Source organism: Pseudochaenichthys georgianus, chromosome 6 (assembly GCF_902827115.2).
Source record: "Pseudochaenichthys georgianus chromosome 6, fPseGeo1.2, whole genome shotgun sequence".
Lineage (NCBI taxonomy): Eukaryota > Metazoa > Chordata > Actinopteri > Perciformes > Channichthyidae > Pseudochaenichthys > Pseudochaenichthys georgianus.
In genome coordinates this window covers 37,049,153-37,067,781 of record NC_047508.1, presented here as the reverse complement: position 1 = coordinate 37,067,781, position 18,629 = coordinate 37,049,153, and the positions used below count along the sequence as shown (strand labels likewise).

The following is an 18,629-nucleotide window of genomic DNA, read 5'->3' as shown; positions in this document are numbered from 1 at the left end:
CTGCAGGATCTTAAACACTGTATTCAACTTAGGAACATTAGAGCATCCACTTTTAAGTTAGTTATCTCAAGGATTGTCTTGTGTGACTCAAATAATAAAATAAATAAAATGTGACTAAGTACATTATTTCAGGAACAACTACTACATTTTGAGTTAGTGCTACCCTGATATAAAACAACATATACCGCTATTTAAGATGATGGCCTTATCCCCCACCACGATCATGCAACTTCAAATTGGCAAGGACCAGGACAAATCATGTGTTTTAAAAGAAATTCAAAGTGGATTTGTTGTTTCTTATCAGAGGGAGGATCTAGTTCTCCTTTCTCTGTCATGTCCTATAAAAAGCTGTCTACTCATTTCCACTGGACTGAAGACTTGCATTTTTGACCAAAATCTTTTCTTTGCAACTTTGTTTTTGCCAGCAGCAAAGAAACAGCACATCCAGATCACTCTTTGTTTATACTGTGAGTTATTTTTGGTTTTTCAACAAGATTGTCATCATTGACATATGTTGAATCCCTGTAGGCCTACTATATGTTTATAGTAAATATTGTGTACTTAGATTAAAAAGTAACTACATTTGTATAAATGTTATAACAAGATACCATTTGCAATACTTGGCAAGTTTATTTTTGTCTTAATTGTGAAGTGAATAACTTTTGCTTTAATAATCTTTGTATAAATGTATTTTAAATTATGAGGAAGTTTATTTCATATTAAGCTTGAAAACTTTGAAAATGATTTACTGTATTTGAAAAGGATTTGAGTTCAGCATTCAGAAGATGAGGCTGTTTCTCCCATTCTGCGTCCTCTGTCTGATGGCTGCCACAGGCTACAGTCAGATGGCAGATGTTCCTGTTCCCAAAGGTGAAAGAGGAGATCCTGGATATCGTGGTATGCCGGATGAAAAAGGTGAAAAAGGTTGGTGTCATTGACTTCATCAACAACTGTTTCTAAACATTGTTTTCTGACCTGACTACAATCGGGATGTATTTCATTTAATGTTTTTTTAAAGAAATAAGAGGGAAATTAGTCGTACCATTGGATGTCAAGGAGTAGTCTGAAAAGGCAGTTTTCAGCATGCAGGGAAAGATAGACCATGACTTTGTGTCCTGACCAGAGATGGCACAAGTACACACATCCTTTACTTAAGTACAGATACTCATGTTTAAAAATACTCTGGTAAAAGTAGAAGTACTGACTACTTCTTTACTCAATCAAAAGTAAAGAAGTTTGGGCTTCGAAATGTACTTAAGTAAAAAGTACCCATAACTAGCAGCTGTTTTAAAGAGTACCTGACCTCACTTTATATTAATAGAACAATAATGTAATTGTTAGCTAATGAATGTTTCAATGCTGAACAACGGCAACATGACAACGTTTCCATTGGTCGCTCTTCTTTAGAGAAGACCAGGAAATTATGGATACACGGATCGTGTTCAAATCAATAGGCACGCAATGAGTCTAAATAATAATGATCACGCCACCAAAACACATTCAAACTAAAGTGACGAACCTGTTTTGAAAATGTAAGAAGTAGAAAGTACAGGTATTTGTGTTAAAAATGAAAGAAGTAAAAGTAAAAAGTCGCCAGAAAAATAAGTAGTGGAGTAAAGTACTGATATCAGAAAAATGTACTTGTAACAAAGTATTTGTACTTCCCACCTCTGCTCCTGACCCAGACGGCCCGTCCACACTACAGCGTCAACAGCGTCGACAACTCCAATCTGCCCATTCACTTTGAATGGGGTGACGTCGCGTTGCCTCGCTTTTTCGCCGAACTGAATTGTGGGTAGCATAGCGGTCCGTCTCCGCCGGAGTAGCCAGCGCCAGCCAATCAAATCCCGTTTCGGAAAATCTGACAGCTCAAGCCGTAGCCAATCAAACCGCGTCTAAGCTGGGAGAGATATCCCGCCGTTCATTTCTATATTTCAAAAAAAGTTGGAGGAGAAACTAACTATCGCCGTAGCAAATCACCCGGTTTTGTATGACCAGACCCTCTTCACCTACCGGGATACAAACCGGAGGAGCCAGCATGGAGGGAGGTGGCAGAGACAGTGGGGGAAACTGGTAGGTTTTCGCCTGTTTGGGGAGTTTATATATATATTGCTCCCATAAAATCCCCGGGGTTTTTAGCTTTGTATGTCGGGGGCGGGAGATTCATGTGATTGGTTGTTGGTCGTGTTGCTTGAATAAAATCCCCAAGCTACAGACACGCCCAGCTCCAAGCTTTTTTTGAAGCTGTAGTGTGGACGCTCCGAGAGGCTTCCCAACTTGCTACCCCCTAGTTCCAGTGCCCTGTTTGGACTACACTCTTTTTCAGCTTGACCTTTATTTTGATCTAAATTACATACAAGTTTTTGCGGCTGCATCTTGAAAAGTGTTGGGCCTACCAAGGTGATTAAATCTGTCCACGGAAAACAAATGGACATATATGATCACCTGGGAAAACCGCTTCTATGGTGGTTCACACTACAGTAGTTGTCTCCATGACCATATTATTCCACGATGACAAAAAAACTATTTGACAAAATAACAAACAATACCGGCTGAACAGATGTTAACACTCCAAAGTACACAGCTCAAAGCTAAATTGCAAGTGCTTTTTTTTTCTTATGTAAGAAATGAGAACAAAATTAATCCTAGCAACGGTTGTAAAGGTAGACAGTTGCATGTCACCCTTCCTACACCAGGTCTTCCTTCGTGGCATGACACCCGATGCTCTGTGTCAGCCAAGTTAGCTCAGAAGCACCTTAGATCATAATGTCAAATTTTTAAACATAACAAACCAACAGAAATGCTGTGCTATTGAAACTTGTTCCACCTGAAAGATGACCCATTTCACTTCAGGTTGCAGCTGATTATTAAATGTTTATGTCATCGATCTAACATTTTTTTGTGTCGTGTCACTTGGGCTTTTTGGTCTTGTTTAATTTATTTTTACCTGCTGTTCAGGGGATAGAGGGTTTCCTGGAGCACGTGGACCACGTGGACCACCTGGAGCCCCTGGAGCACCTGGAGCCCCTGGAGCCCCTGGAGCACCTGGAGCCCCTGGGAGCGTTGGTATGTGTGAAAACTGTGATTTCTTTCTTTTTAAGAGAATATATTAACAGAAAAATGTAAGTACGTTTTAAAAGTAAACAATAACAATTCAGCATGCAAGTAGTTCAACTTTTTTAGAAATATTTTTTTGTAAGAACTTGTTCGCTTTATGCACAAGGAAATGGACGTTAGATTTGGACACCTTTTTGTTTTACTCTCAGTTTAGGGCATTTAAAAGCTTGATCTTACTTTTCTCCGAATTAATACAGTATGTTGGAGAGAGATATATCCAAACCCAAGTCCAAATGGAAACTAGATGTCATGTGTCCGTTATGTTTGCCCCTTGGATTTTGAGGTATATACAACTTTAAAAAGATTAAGATCCATCCATCCATCCATCTTCTCCCGCTTATCCGTGGTCGGGTCGTGGGGGTAGCAGTTCCAGCAGAGAGCCCCAAACTTTCTTTTCCCTGGCGACATCAACCAGCTCTGACTGGGGGATCCCAAGGCGCTCCCAGGCCAGAGAAGAGATATAATCCCTCCACCTGGTCCTAGGTCTACCCCTTGGTCTCTTCCCAGCTGGACGTGCCTGGAACACCTCCCTAGGGAGGCGCCCAGGTGGCATCCTAACTAGGTGCCTGAACCACCTCAACTGGCTCCTTTCGACGCGAAGGAGGAGCGGCTCAACTCCGAGTCCCTCCCTGATGACCGAACTTCTCACCTTATCCCTAAGGGAGACACCAGCCACCCTGCGGAGAAAACCCATCTCGGCCGCTTGTATCCGCGATCTCGTTCTTTCGGTCATGACCCATAAAAAAAAAAAAAGATTAAGATCTTTATTATAATTACAAAGGAAGGGTTAGGGCAGAAATAATTATTCATAAATGAGTTATCATCAAGTTTCACAAGTCATTATTATCTAAAATCAGATGTAAACTACACATTTGAACACAAAACCCCTTTAAATAAGCACGGATGTGAATCAATATAACTGTATATAGTGCTTGTATTTATTGCAATGGATTGTAAACTGGTTTACATTATATTGTAAGGTGTACAGTATTAAAGGAAACAATACGACTTTCTTTTGTAGAGATTGCACATCATTTAGCACAAATGTATTGCAACTTTGGTAACTGAAGTTATTCCTCTTTATCCAGAAAACGTTGGTTCCCTTATTGAGGACGGTGGCACGTTAAAGAAGAGCATGGCTAGGGTAAGTTTCCTATTCAAGGACTACGATGTTGTGAGTGAGTGTGGATCATGATTATTACAGCTCTGATTTGCAAGAATTCACAGATTTTGTGTGTGTTAACTTTGTACCATTACCTCAGTACATTCGAAGTATGTGGCCCTTCTTCTATGTAAGGGTGTTCACGAAAGGAGCAATGAGCAAGAAATTGTGCTCTATTGGGTAACACTCATCTCATTAAGCTGAGGACAGAATGGTATTTTTATATTTATAGTTCATATTTTATTTGGAATAGGCAAGGTAGAAAATAACAAATATTTCAAACGTGTTTTTCTTTAACATTGGATTTGGAACTTTAACTAAGTGAAATTCTGATAAAGAAGTTGACCATGGATTTCACTTTGGCACGAGGGGAAATCAGTGCTACTGTAGTACGTGTCAGTGGCAAGATGATACAACGATTTGGGCTTTATGGAAAACAAATGTCTTTACTTAGTGATTAGTGAGTTATTTTCCCCTCTTCAGCGATATCCTACGACTTTGTCCGGAGAGTTGGTCAGAAATACTTTGTGTCCTACAAGAAGAGAGACTCTTTCTCCACCGCTGTCGAGTTCTGCACACAACAAGGCTTGGAGCTGGCTTTGCCCCAGAACGAGGAGGAGAACAGCAAACTGACTCAGTTCTTTGGGGACATTCACAAAGAAGCCTGGATCAACATCCACGTCAACAAAGCAGAGGGAAATTTTCTGACTGATATGAAGAACCGACCTCTGACCTTTACCAAGTGGGGAGAAGGGCAGCCAGAAAATCCATCCAGGGTACCGGCTGAACCATGCTGTCAGAAAATGGTGTCTGGCAAGTGACAAGCGAATGCTCCATGAATGCTTACATCATATGTCAGATATAAAAAGGTCACACTGCAATTACAATTTTCTTCTGTATGTTTTATGTTCATAGAAAGTACTATATTACTGTCTGAAATGTAAGGAATTAGCGAAAAAAGTATTACTTTCGCATTCTGACATATCTGTGAACTCATCAATCAAAATGTAAACTGCTTCAATGATTCAGATTGGGACAAACTGCTTTCAGACAGTTTTACTTTCAAGTGTAACCATTTCATAAATCATCATTAAAAGTGTTTAACTGCTTCAGCTTTAGCATTACTGTCGCACATATTTTCCTTTATGAAAAATAATAAGTAAACGATGTATGAAATATTATTCAAGTATATTCAAACAAATATATGTATTCTTAAAACATATGCCCCAGTAAAAGTACACAACAGTACATTCATTCATTGATTTTAGCATGCGTAGGAATCTTTTTAAATGTTTTTTAGCAATAGTGAGTGTGTGGTCCATTAATAAATTCTACAATTACTCAATACCACCTGCTGATAAAAGTGAAGGGGTTACCCTCTAAGCTAGCAGCAACAACAATGGCTCAATTCTAAGCGGGACTGACAAGCTGCTCCTGAGTTTTTTGCAGCCTCCACCCACCCATTGTCTGTGTACTGATGTTGTCACTGAGATAGCAAAGATCTAGTCATGGCCACCTAAAATCACAGCTCAGGGTGCAAAGTCGATGCAATTCCTATGTTATCTCATTGAAAGAAAGTTAAGTTATGTCCACTGAACAAAAATATAAATGCAACACTTTTGTTTTTGTTCCGATTTTTCATGAGATGAACTCAAAGATCTAAAACATTTTCTATATACACAAAATAACCATTTATCTCAAATATTGTTCACAAATCTGAAAAAAATCTGTGATAGTGAGCACTTCTCCTTTGCCGAGATAATCCATCCCACCTCACAGGTGTGGCATATCAAGATGCTGATTAGACAGCATGATTATTGCACAGGTGTGCCTTAGGCTGGCCACAATAAAAGGCCACTCTGAAACGTGCAGTTTTGCTTTATTGGCGGGGTTCGAACCAGTCAGTATCTGGTGTGACCACCATTTGCCTCACGCAGTGCAACACATCTCCTTCACATAGAGTTGATCAGGTTGTTGATTGTGGCCTGTGGAATGTTGGTCCACTCCTCTTCAATGGCTGAGCCAAGTTGCTGGATATTGGCAGGAACTGGAACACGCTGTCGTATACGCCGATCCAGAGCATCCCAAACATGCTCAATGGGTGACATGTCCGGTGAGTATGCTGGCCATGCAAGAACTGGGATGTTTTCAGCCTCCAGGAATTGTGTACAGATCCTTGCAACATGGGGCCGTGCATTATCATGCTGCAACATGAGGTGATGGTCGTGGATGAATGGCACAACAATGGGCCTCAGGATCTCGTCACGGTATCTCTGTGCATTCACAATGCCATCAATAAAATGCACCTGTGTTCGTCGTCCATAACATATGCCTGCCCATACCATAACCCCACCACCACCACCATGGGCCACTCGATTCACAACATTGACATCAGAAAACCGTTCACCCACACGACGCCACACACGCTGTCTGCCATCTGCCCTGAACAGTGAAAACCGGAATTCACCGTGAAGAGAACACCTCTCCAACGTGCCAGACGCCATCGAATGTGAGCATTTGCCCACTCAAGTCGGTTACGATGACAAACCGGAGTCAGGTCGAGACCCCGATGTGGACGACGAGCATGCAGATGAGCTTCCCTGAGACGGTTTCTGACAGCAGAAATTCTTTGGTTATGCAAACCGATTGTTGCAGCAGCTGTCCGAGTTGCTGGTCTCAGACGATCTTGGAGGTGAACATGCTGGATGTGGAGGTCCTGGGCTGGTGTGGTTACACGTGGTCTGCGGTTGTGAGGCCGGTTGGATGTACTGCCAAATTCTCTGAAACGCCTTTGGAGACGGCTTATGGTAGAGAAATGAACATTCAATTCACGGGCAACAGCTCTGGTGGACATTCCTGCTGTCAGCATGCCAATTGCACGTTCCCTCAAAACTTGCGACATCTGTGGCATTGTGCTGTGTGGTAAAACTGAACATTTTAGAGTGGCCTTTTATTGTGGCCAGCCTAAGGCACACCTGTGCAATAATCATGCTGTCTAATCAGCATCTTGATATGCCACACCTGTGAGGTGGGATGGATTATCTCGGCAAAGGAGAAGTGCTCACTATCACAGATCTTTTCAGATTTGTGAACAATATTTGAGAGAAATGGTTATTTTGTGTATATAGAAAATGTTTTAGATTTTTGAGTTCATCTCATGAAAAATGGGAGCAAAAACAAAAGTGTTGTATTTATATTTGTGTTCAGTGTATCTTATCACTACACTATGTCATTATTGGGTTAAAAAAAGAGGGAGGATCTTGGGCTGATAAACTTACTCTATTCTAAGAAAAATCCCAAACTTTGCATCTGTTGTTCCATCAGACCAGATCACTCATACATGAAACATTTTTCTTTGGAAGTAGAGAGGAAGCAGCACACAGCAGATCACTCTCATTTATACGGTGAGTTATTCTCTGCTTATCACTATTTATTACTTGATTGTGTTATAAAGTCCTTTTAAATAACTTTTCATTGAATATAATATTTCAGTTCTAGACTGAGAAGATCAAGATGTGGCCCCTATTCTGCGTTTTCTGCCTGCTTAATTTTATTGGCAGCAATATTATTAATGGGCAGACAGCATGTGTTGGGCCACCTGGGCCACCTGGGTCACCTGGGACACCTGGGACACCTGGGACACCTGGGAGACCTGGGAGACCTGGGAGACCCGGATCTGGCCCACCTGGTGCCTCTGGGAAACCTGGGACACCTGGGGAACCTGGTGCTGGTCTTCCTGGTCAACAAGGTGGGTATTTTCAATGTCAGCAGAGTAGTGTTCTGAAGAGTTTTATTTCTGACCAAACTAAGGCCATGCTTTTTGTCTGAATTCTGGCACATTGCCACGGACAGTACGAGAAAAATAAAGACCTTTTTGAACATTAAAGCATGTAAACGTGTCCGAGTAGAAGCACAACATACAAATGTGACCTGGAAAGTATCATAACATGTCCTCTTAAAGGCCTACTGTTACATCTATTGTGCTTGAATGGTTGGAATGCCTTTGATCGATATTGAACTTGCTTCACCCTAACTCCTGACCCATTAAGGTGTCCCCTAAATTCTCACTGTTGTGCCTCTCGTGCCAAGATGTTGAATTAAACACTTCATAATGTATTAATAATTAATTAACCAATAAGAAACATTGAGCATTCCCTGAGAAGGAGAATTCAGGTATTTTGTTCTCACTCTACAGGAATTGTGGGTCCTAAAGGAGATCGTGGACCAGGTGGAGGACCTGGAGTTTGCCAGGGTATGCTATTTTACAATATATATATATATATATATAACAAACTCATTATAGTTGTAACAATTTTTATAAGCTTTGCTTAGCTAAACAAAATGGCTTTTTTTGTCATTTACAATAGTGTTCAATGCTATTCTACAACATGTGCACATTTTACTATTTTCATTGTCCTGCACAATTTCAACTTAAGATGGCTGCAATATTTGATTTACAAACAGCAGACATAACAACATTACTGAGTTATTGTGATGTTAATAATGAAAATAACTGAAGATGAACTGAATTATGAGCCTTTGATGTCATTTCATTTCATTTCAAACCTTTATTTATCCAGATTGGTCCCATTGAGATCATAGATCTCTTTTTCAAGGGAGACCTGCAATGTGGAGGGATATATACTTTGATTGCTGACAAAATCTTCTTTTTCATTAAATTCGCAATATGGACCAGTGCAATATCCAAATAGTAGTTGGCACAATATTTTGTAATAGCAAAATATGTTCATAAAGTATTTTTTTGCAAATTATAATGTTATATTGTAATTAGTGCGAATGCTGTTTACAGCATTCCACTATAGTGCTTCAAAAAAACTTTATTCTTCCTCTTATTATTTCAGCCAATACTTTGGCTCTCCATAACTTCAGCTTATTTTCAGCTACAGAAACCATTCAAATATTAAACTATTCAGCCTGTTCAGGAATCGATGGGAAACCTTCAACTTTTTCAAAATATTTTATACTTTTTGAAATATTCAGCTTTTTAAACTCTTTTTTTAACATTGAAGTCAATGGGAAGAGCCTTCAAATCAGCCAATACTTTAGCTCTCCATAACTTCAGCTTACTTTCAGCTACAGAAACCATTCAAATATTAAACTATTCAGCCTTTTCAGCAATTGATAAGAAACCTTCAACTTTTTCAAAAATATTTCATACTTTTTGAAATATTCAGCTTTTTAAACTATTTTTGTAACATTGAAGTCAATGGGAGATGCCTTCAAATCCACTTTTCCTACACTTTGCGCCAAATGCATCTCCTTCCACATAATTTCAGCCAGACACTTCATTCCAACTTTCAAATGATCACAATACCTTCAGCTATAAAACTTGTATAAAATAATTTTGATATCTTTTCAACTTTTTGAGATATTGGAATTACTTTGGAGCTTAGCAGAGAGGCCTTTTCCAGATTGTAACATTACAGTGGATGGAGCAGCTCGTTAACTCTAGAGTGCTTTGATCTCAAAACAGAGTGCAGCGGTGCCTGAAATTCTCCCCCAAAAATGTTTTAAACTTGCCATAATTCCCAAACCCTACACTCCTCAGACATATTTTTTCATGGAAAACGTAGGAAAACCTCTCCAAGCTTGGAAAATAAGAAAACATTAAGAAAACATATTAAAAAAATGCCTCTTGAGGGCATGAAGAGAGAAAAAGTCCAGCTAGCTCCCAATTGATTGCCATGTTAAATTGTTCCGGATCTTTCTTCAGAGCAGGGAGAAGTACACTTTAGACAAACTGCTCCCATCTCCACATTTTACACACAAAACCAAAAAGAACAACATATTTCAGTTCATTGGGGTTCCCTGATGCTCGGGGTCTGGTCATTTTATTTTATAGGAGCCATAGTTTTTGAACAGGTGGCAAAATTGTCAGATATACTCCTCAATGCATTCTTATGGGACTCAGTGCTGCAGATGGTTGTCATGGTGTTGGTGTTGGCAGATTGGAGCCACACACACGTGAGTCACATCATCCAATCAGAGCAGACACCATGGAACCCTCTGATCTCTGGGTTTACACACACAGGTGTTTGTAAACATTCAATCACTACTACTTACATTTAAAGGGGAAAGGAAACACCAATTACAGCTATAATATTCCGGTAGTTTATTCATTTTACAATGGATATTGATCGTAATATTTATTGTACATGATATTACTCGCCAAAAGAAAATTAATTATCCGCCAGCCAGGCCGCCGCCATTAGGGGAGTCCCAAATGGTGACGTCACTGGCTGTGTTTTCGCTCCACCTGAAGTCAACACAACGTAGCAGATATGGCAGCGATGGAGGAATTTTGCAATGAGATCGACGTTTTGAACGATGAATTTGACTATTCGTCGGGAGATGACATTGATGTGGAAGCATCTACAGTTACCAGGCATCCCATGGCCTATGCTTATGAACCGATTCGGTCGAATAGAGTGGCATACGATCCGGAAAAAAAACACAATGCTAACAGTGAGCCTCTGAATTAGCCCCGAGCGAAAATGCTAACCTATTACTGCACCGAAAATCACTCCTAGCTCCCTTATTACTTATCCTAGCTGCACATCCAACACATCGTTTATGATCGCAAGGAGACACAGAATCTAACAGTGCCCACCTCAACACTGAAAGATACAAACTCGCGAGGTTATCCACAAAAACGTACATCAAAACAAGTGGCGCTAGGTACTAACATACGCCAGGCTAACGGCTTACCTTCCTCATTGTCTGGTCTAAACTGGTCTTCAATGGCATTACAACGATAACAACGATGATGTAGTTAATCCATAGGTTAATATCCAATGGGGCTGTGTCCCCTTTGAAATGTTCTGATAATCTATAAGCAATACAACTGCAATTCCGTTATCTGCTGTCCGCTCTGTGCTCCGTGCGCTCTGGGTCCTGCAATACCATCCATCAATAGCAATACTAGCCTTTTTAGGGCTGTTCGACAGATGAGCGTGTGTATGCCAGTTTAATTAGTTGAGCTATAGAACACCCCCAATTCTCTATTGTACATCATAATAATAGCTACCATTTAGTTTGGACGCGATTGCGTTAATTAATAAGGTCACACTGTGTCAGTAAATACATGTGTGAGCTAGTAATCTGGTAGTGCTGCAATATGTACCTCTCTCTCGGCAGCTGAAGCAACTCGTTTGGTGGCTCGAACTTCACGTTTGTTGACACTGTCATTGTCTTGCGCGGCCGACGTGCTGGGACGGTCGGTGTTCCCGACCATAGATATATATAAACACTAGATGACTCACCCGCGCTGCTGGCCAATGGAGACCGACGTTGCCACTTGGCCGCCATCTTGCTACAGGCAGTTCTCTCATTCATAACATTATGGTTTACTATTTAAATAACCATAGCTTGCTCAATTTTCAACCAATTTTCAAACGGTTTGGTTTTTTATAAACATCAAAGATGTAGTTATGATACTGCATACTTATAATCATGGACTTTCATATGAAAGTAACATTAATCAGATAAAGCAATAGCTATACACACACACACAAGGTATTTATATTTAAAATATTTGCCGGTGTATATATTTCCATTTATTTTATTATATTGTTAATATTTAAAATAAATTATAAAATTAAAATACATTTATATTTTATATATACAAATCGGTCTCATGTTACCACTCTGTAAGCCAAGAGTTGTTAATTTAGCAATGCCTTAGCTTTAAGAACAGGGACACAACTAATGACAATAGCATATGTTGGTATATTATTTAGATATTCACACCTTTATCAGAAGAACCAAACCAACATAAAATGTGCTCACAGACAGGCCAGTTCTGTCTAATTTATCACAATTATTTTTTGAGATCTTCATATCATCCTAGTTTTGTAAACAAATCCAGAACCTTTGAAATATGTCATTGAAAAAAGACCAAGAATAATATAAACTGTACCATGTGTCCTTTTGTGTCCTTCTGTAGTTCATTTGTGGTTTGTCTTGTTTCACCCCGGCTGATATATCACAAAATCCACTGTTTAAATTGTTCCCTATATTGCCCCTATGCAATATATGCACCAACAATCAATCATCGTCCAGCCTCAGCTTTGGTATTCTTTCACAACCATGTTATGGGTTTATTAGACTGAGCAAACATAAACATATGTGGGGAACATAGTGCTGCGTCTCCTGTCCGGTCAAATTCCTCACTCCTGAAGTGCTCACTGCAGAGCAGTGTCCTGTCACTCACAGGAAACAAAACCGTCCCTTCTTAGGCCGAGTTCCCACTGCCTCCTCCTCTCTTTGGTTTTGGGAAACCTTAAAAACATGAGAAAGGTAGCCAGATATATAAATTATTGTCAACATGTTCCTCCCTTCTTTCCTTTAACATTAAGGGTAGGACAAAAACACACACCGAAATTATCATATTTTTGGTATGTATGCATGTATGTATAGCCTACTTTAAGAATAAGACAACCACACTAAGAGTAATAAAAAAGGTGTCCAATAGAAACATTAAATAATTGTGTAAAGAAATGGTAACAACATATTCTAAAGAGGCTGGGTCAACAACAATCTTGCAATACTATTATCTCACATAGCCCCACTGATCCTGTGTAGCAGGACTTGTAATGTACATACATCCACTAAGTAATTAACGATTATCCTGATTTTAGTCATAATATTGTCATATCTTACACGTGAAAGGTGATCCCACGGGTTCTTGTTTCCAGACTGCGGTGATTGGAGCATCCGTAGGCTGCACAAAAGTCCGGCATAGTCAGGTACTTCTGTAAACACAAAGCCAGCAAATTCCTGTATCATAATGCAAGATGTTTTTAACAAGCCAAACCACGTGGAAGAAATCATGTGTAACTTAAGTTATGTTGAAAAGAAAGAGCAGTTCTGCCTCTCCCACTGGTGTAAAGTTGCTGGGTGAACTTTGTAATACTAGGTCTCACTGACAGCCTCTTGTTATTAGCCAGCTAATAAATACAACCACATACACAAAGAAAAGCTGCAATTTCAACATATCCAAGCATCCTGTATCACAGCCATGCTAATCATGTTTATAATAAACCAAACCGTTTGTAAATCAGTCAAGATTTCAGCGAGTTAAGAGTATTTTTGTGCAGATCACTCACCTGACAACAGCTACCATAACGCGAATCAGAGTAACTGTAGCAAGATGGCGGCCGGTCAGCTACGCTGGGAAATCTCCCATGAGCCATCTAGTGTTTATATATATCTATGTTCCCGACTGCATACGTTGAGAAATCGAATATTGTGGGAACAGATCCTGGCTTCAAATCCGATGTTTTGTATTGAACCAGGCATCCAGACTGGACTTTGAGCAGCTTCTCATCCTTTAGTGGCAGCCTATGGAAATGTACTTCTTCCTTCTTCGTATAAAATCCATTTGTGCAGCCTGGGGCAATACAATAAACTCCTGACGACGACCGTTTTCTTGTAATGTAAACTACTGGTGCATTGCACGCCATGTTGTTTGTTATTGAGCTTTGGCCCAGGAAGCCGCACCCAGTCAGTGACGTCACTGGAAAAGTCCCGGAGCAATGGAAGCGCCCATGGTCATTAGGCACGTATTTCAAAAAGTAAATTCGCGTATCTCGATCGTTTACATTGGAAATAGACTAGATAAATACATTTCCTAATGGGAATATTGTCGCATGGAAAGCAGTTTGAAAAGTGTTTCCATTTCCCTTTAATATCTTTATGTAACTCCTTCAGCCTAATTTCAGCTGCAGGAACCATTCAAATATCAAACTATTCAGCCTTTTCAACACATGATGGGAAACTTTCAACCTTTTCAAAATATGTTATACTTTTTACACACACACACACACACACACACACACACAGTCTAACACACACACACAGTCTAACACACACACACACAGGCATCTCATTTCGCTTTTCTACACCTCACACTCTCCAAAATCACACACCCCTTCAAAAGAAAAGCCCTATAGATGTAATGCTACTTGAACTTATACTACTACGTACATCTGATATGTAACTCCTTCAGGCAACTTTCAGCTGCACAAACTATTCAACTATTAACTTATTCAGCTATTTCAGGACAATGACGCTATACATGTTGTTGTTTACACCTTTTTTTAAACCTTTTTGTTACGTTCCCTGGTAGATATAGGGGTACCAAGGGAAGTAGCGACACATAAGATAGCTGGACAAGAGAAAAAGGAGAGGAAACTCAATGCTGAAGGAGTTTAAGTGAGGTTTTAATAATAACATAAGTAAGGCGGCTCACCAGCCAAATTACAACACAAGTTTACAATAGACAGCACACCACTAGGCTGGGTCTCACACAGAGACACGCTGCACACATGCAGCCAGACGAGAAGGAGAGGAAGAAGGGGCCTCACTGCCGCCCTCCTCCGGTCCTATATGGAAGTCCTGATTGTCGATTAGGATCACCTGGGGAGAGGCTGCACCTGGGGACAATCAGAGGGAGAGAGGAAAACACACACACACACCACCACACACACACTACGGCACGTAACACTTCCCCCCATAAAACACACCTTATACTGCTCACCAGCAGCCAACACCGGAGCAACACATGGAATACATGGAACACACACACCACTCACTGAACACAGATCCACATCGCTCTGAGCTAGGTCCACACCCACCGCTTCAGAGACGGAAACACCCACAGCACTGTCACAGACGGATGCAGAACTTAACTGCACCACACCACTCTGTCGCATCGCAACCGGGTGCCGGTCTTTTGGCTTTTCCAAAGCAGTTGCCACCTGCTCCTTCCGAGCTACACACTCTGCCTCTAGATGACCAGGATCAAGACAAAAGAAACACAATTTCTTTTTCTTGGGTCCTGGAAGAGAAGCAGAATGAGCCTGTGTGGCACGCCTGTTACGAGCTTTCCGGAAACCAAAACGATGAGGAGAATCGCTCTGAGCCAAAAGCTCAAGCCCTTCCTCATCCGCCATAGTGGTGGCCTGCTTTCGCTTCCAAGCTGCACAGTCTGCTATCATATGACCTGGGTCAAGACAAAAAAAACAAGCTCTGTCTATCCTGGGACCTAACAATGGAACACTGGCACAGGGAACATCATTATTAGGAGCTCTCCGATAAGTGTCCCGCTGAGGAGGGTCCCGCTGAAACAAAACGCTCCTGTGTATCAGCGCACTCTCGTCTGCCAGAGTGGCAGCCTGCTGAAGGGTAGTCACTCTCTGCTCATTGAGGTAGACTACCGTACGCTCCGGTACACAGTTTTTGAACTCCTCTACCAGCATCAGCTCACATACTGAAGCGATGTCATCCGCTTTACATGCTCTACACCACCTGTCAAAGAGGACTTTCTTCTCCCTCGCGAAGTCCACGTATGTTTGGCCAGCAGCTTTCTTCATGCCGCGAAAACCCTGCCTGTAGGCCTCAGGCACCAGCTCATATGCCCTGAGAATAGCACCTTTCACCTTGTCATACTCCAAACTATCCTCGACAGAAAGAGAAGAGCAAGCCGCTTGAGCCTTGCCGACTAGCTTGCACTGTACAAGTATGGCCCACACGTCTTCTGGCCAGAGCAGAGCAGCAGCAATGCGCTCAAATGCACTAAAGAACATCTCCACTTCCGACTCCAGAAAGACAGGGACTAGCTGAATGTTGCTACCAGCATCAAAAGCAGCAGCAGAACCTGAAGGTGTAACGGCAGAATCACCCACCACAGCTGCTTGGAGCTCTAGCTGACGCATCCGGACAGCAGTGTCTGCCTCCAACTTCCTGATCTCCAGCTCCTGCCTGAGCTGAAACTCTCGCTCACACTCACGCTCCTCCCTCTCACACTGGAGACGAGCCATACGCACTTTTACCCTGGCATCTAATTTAGACCCCATAGTAACGGCTACTTACAAATATTATTATTTATTTATTTACAAACTTCCCCAGATCCTGCCCACCAACCTTTACCTAACTATCTTCTGGAGCGTGCCGGGCTCGAGGCGACTTTAAAGGCAAACATCAGCGGCCAAAACCCTGAATCGCCTGCCCCCAACAGGGAATGAATCCCCACCCAGGATTACCCCGAAAATAAAAAAGGCAAAATAAAAAATGAGTGCCTGAAGGAAGGACAGGGGAGTGTCTAGCTGGACTGAATCAGTCCAGCTAGACACTCCCCTGTCTAAACTGAGGAAGCTGTTCAACAGGAAGACACTTCACAGCCACTCTTACACCTATATACACTACTGCTCACCACCACACACAATATCAACACTAACCAACAACCAAATACTCACTCTTTGTCTCAAAGATCCCGGACGAGCCCCCATGTTACGTTCCCTGGTAGATATAGGGGTACCAAGGGAAGTAGCGACACATAAGATAGCTGGACAAGAGAAAAAGGAGAGGAAACTCAATGCTGAAGGAGTTTAAGTGAGGTTTTAATAATAACATAAGTAAGGCGGCTCACCAGCCAAATTACAACACAAGTTTACAATAGACAGCACACCACTAGGCTGGGTCTCACACAGAGACACGCTGCACACATGCAGCCAGACGAGAAGGAGAGGAAGAAGGGGCCTCACTGCCGCCCTCCTCCGGTCCTATATGGAAGTCCTGATTGTCGATTAGGATCACCTGGGGAGAGGCTGCACCTGGGGACAATCAGAGGGAGAGAGGAAAACACACACACACACACACTACGGCACGTAACACTTTTCTTTTAAATATTAAGCTTTTCCTGCATTCTTTTTTAGCTAAAAGCAGCTACTATTCAGCTAATAACATATTCAGCTTTTTCTGCATTTTCAGCTAAATTCAGCCATAAATGTTCACAGTTTCCAGCATTCGCACGCATTTTCTGCAAGAAATGCATTTTCTAGTTTCCTTTTATATCGCCAATCATATCGCAATTGATCAGTCAAAATGATCTCACATAGTATTTTTTTCCAAATCGAGCAGCCCTGTTATACACACATGTGAGCATCAAAGTATTTACAATTTAGTAATTGAATGTATTGTGTTTAAATCCAGATTGTGGAAGCAAGGACAACACAACCATAACAGAGAGATTGTCTAAATTCGAGCTGGGTAAGTAGTACACTGTTTGAAACACCATATGCTGGGCTTTTTCCGGCAGTGGCTCAGTCAGTAGGGGCTTGGACTGGGAGCCGTAGGGCTGCTGGTTCAAGTCCCCAAACAGACCTAAAATAGGAGTGTGGTCTGCTACTTGGAGAGGTCCCAGTTCACCTCCTGGGCCCTGCCGTGGTGCCTTTGAGCAAGGCATCGGAGAGAAAGAACAGAGAGGAACCTTGGGTAAAAAAAAAGGTGAGTTTATAAAAACAAATGGTTTCACTCGATCAGTTATATTTGTTTTTTCTGCATATGCTCTTCTCTTTTTAGCTTTAAACTATGACTTTGTCCGGAGTGTTGGTCAGAAATACTTTGTGTCCTACAAGAAGAGAGACTCTTTCTCCATCGCCGTCGAGTTCTGCACACAACAAGGCTTGGAGCTGGCTTTGCCCCAGAACGAGGAGGAGAACAGCAAACTGACTCAAGTGTTTGGGGTACATTTAAAAAAAGCCTGGATCAACGTCAACAACAAAGCAGAGGGGAATTTTCTGACTGATATCAAGAACCGAGCTCTGACCTTTACCAAGTGGGGAGAAGGGCAGCCAGACAAATCCATCCAGGGTACCGGCTGCACCATGCTGTCAGAAAGTGGTGTCTGGCAAGTGACATCCGAATGCTTTCAGAATAATTACATCATATGTCAGATATGAAAAGGTCACACTGCAATTTAAATTTTCTTCTGTATGTTTTATGTTGGTAGAAAGTACTATATTACTGTCTGAAATGGAAGAAGTTGGCAAAAAAGTATGCCTTTTGCATTCTCCCATATTAATATCTGTGAACAAATCAATCAAAATGTAAACTGCTTCAATGGTTCAGATTAGGACAAACTGCTTTTAGACAGTTTTACTTTCAGGTGTAACCGTTTCATAAACCATGCTTGTGATATGTCAATCTCATTAAAAGTGTTTAACTGCTTCAGCATCATAGCATTACTGTCACACATGTTTTCCTATATGAAATTAAACATATATGAAATATCATTCAAGTAAATAAAAACAAAAATATGTATTCGTAAAGCATATGCCCCAGTAAAAGTATACAGCAGTGAGGTTCATTCATTTTAGCATGCCTAAGCATCATTTTAAATGTTTTAGCATGTTTTAGCAATAGTGAGTGTGCAGTCCATTGAAAGAGAATGAAGTCCTTAGTACTGTAGCTTTGCAGTGTATACTTTGTTTGTCGGTAAAGAAATTCTAATATTACTCAATACCACCTGCTGATAAAAGTGAAGGGG

The 18,629-nt window shown here is 41.2% G+C and overlaps 2 protein-coding genes and 1 long non-coding RNA gene across 3 annotated transcripts; 2 read left to right on the top strand and 1 right to left on the bottom strand.

Annotated features, from left to right (window-relative positions):
• Positions 1–258: 258 nt before the first annotated feature.
• On the top strand, positions 259–5,382 carry LOC117448513 (pulmonary surfactant-associated protein D-like). Its single transcript, XM_071203414.1, is given in 6 exon segments — positions 259–467; positions 763–924; positions 2,959–3,066; positions 4,206–4,295; positions 4,763–5,050; positions 5,053–5,382. Coding segments are annotated over 5 exon segments (717 nt in total). The 5' UTR covers positions 259–467; positions 763–785; the 3' UTR covers positions 5,145–5,382.
• A 2,213-nt stretch (positions 5,383–7,595) lies between these two features.
• Positions 7,596–18,316, top strand: LOC117447631 (pulmonary surfactant-associated protein D-like). Its single transcript, XM_034084416.2, has 5 exons — positions 7,596–7,683; positions 7,772–8,027; positions 8,475–8,531; positions 17,294–17,350; positions 17,663–18,316. The coding sequence occupies exons 2-5, from the start codon at positions 7,793–7,795 to the stop codon at positions 18,040–18,042; spliced, it is 729 nt and encodes a 242-aa protein (XP_033940307.1). The 5' UTR covers positions 7,596–7,683; positions 7,772–7,792; the 3' UTR covers positions 18,043–18,316.
• LOC139434063 (uncharacterized) lies at positions 11,907–13,432 on the bottom strand. The gene is made up of 3 exons (XR_011643476.1): positions 13,408–13,432; positions 12,962–13,053; positions 11,907–12,580 (listed from the first exon to the last, which is right to left on the bottom strand). It is a non-coding gene; the product is annotated as an uncharacterized lncRNA (long non-coding RNA).
• Positions 18,317–18,629: the final 313 nt, after the last annotated feature.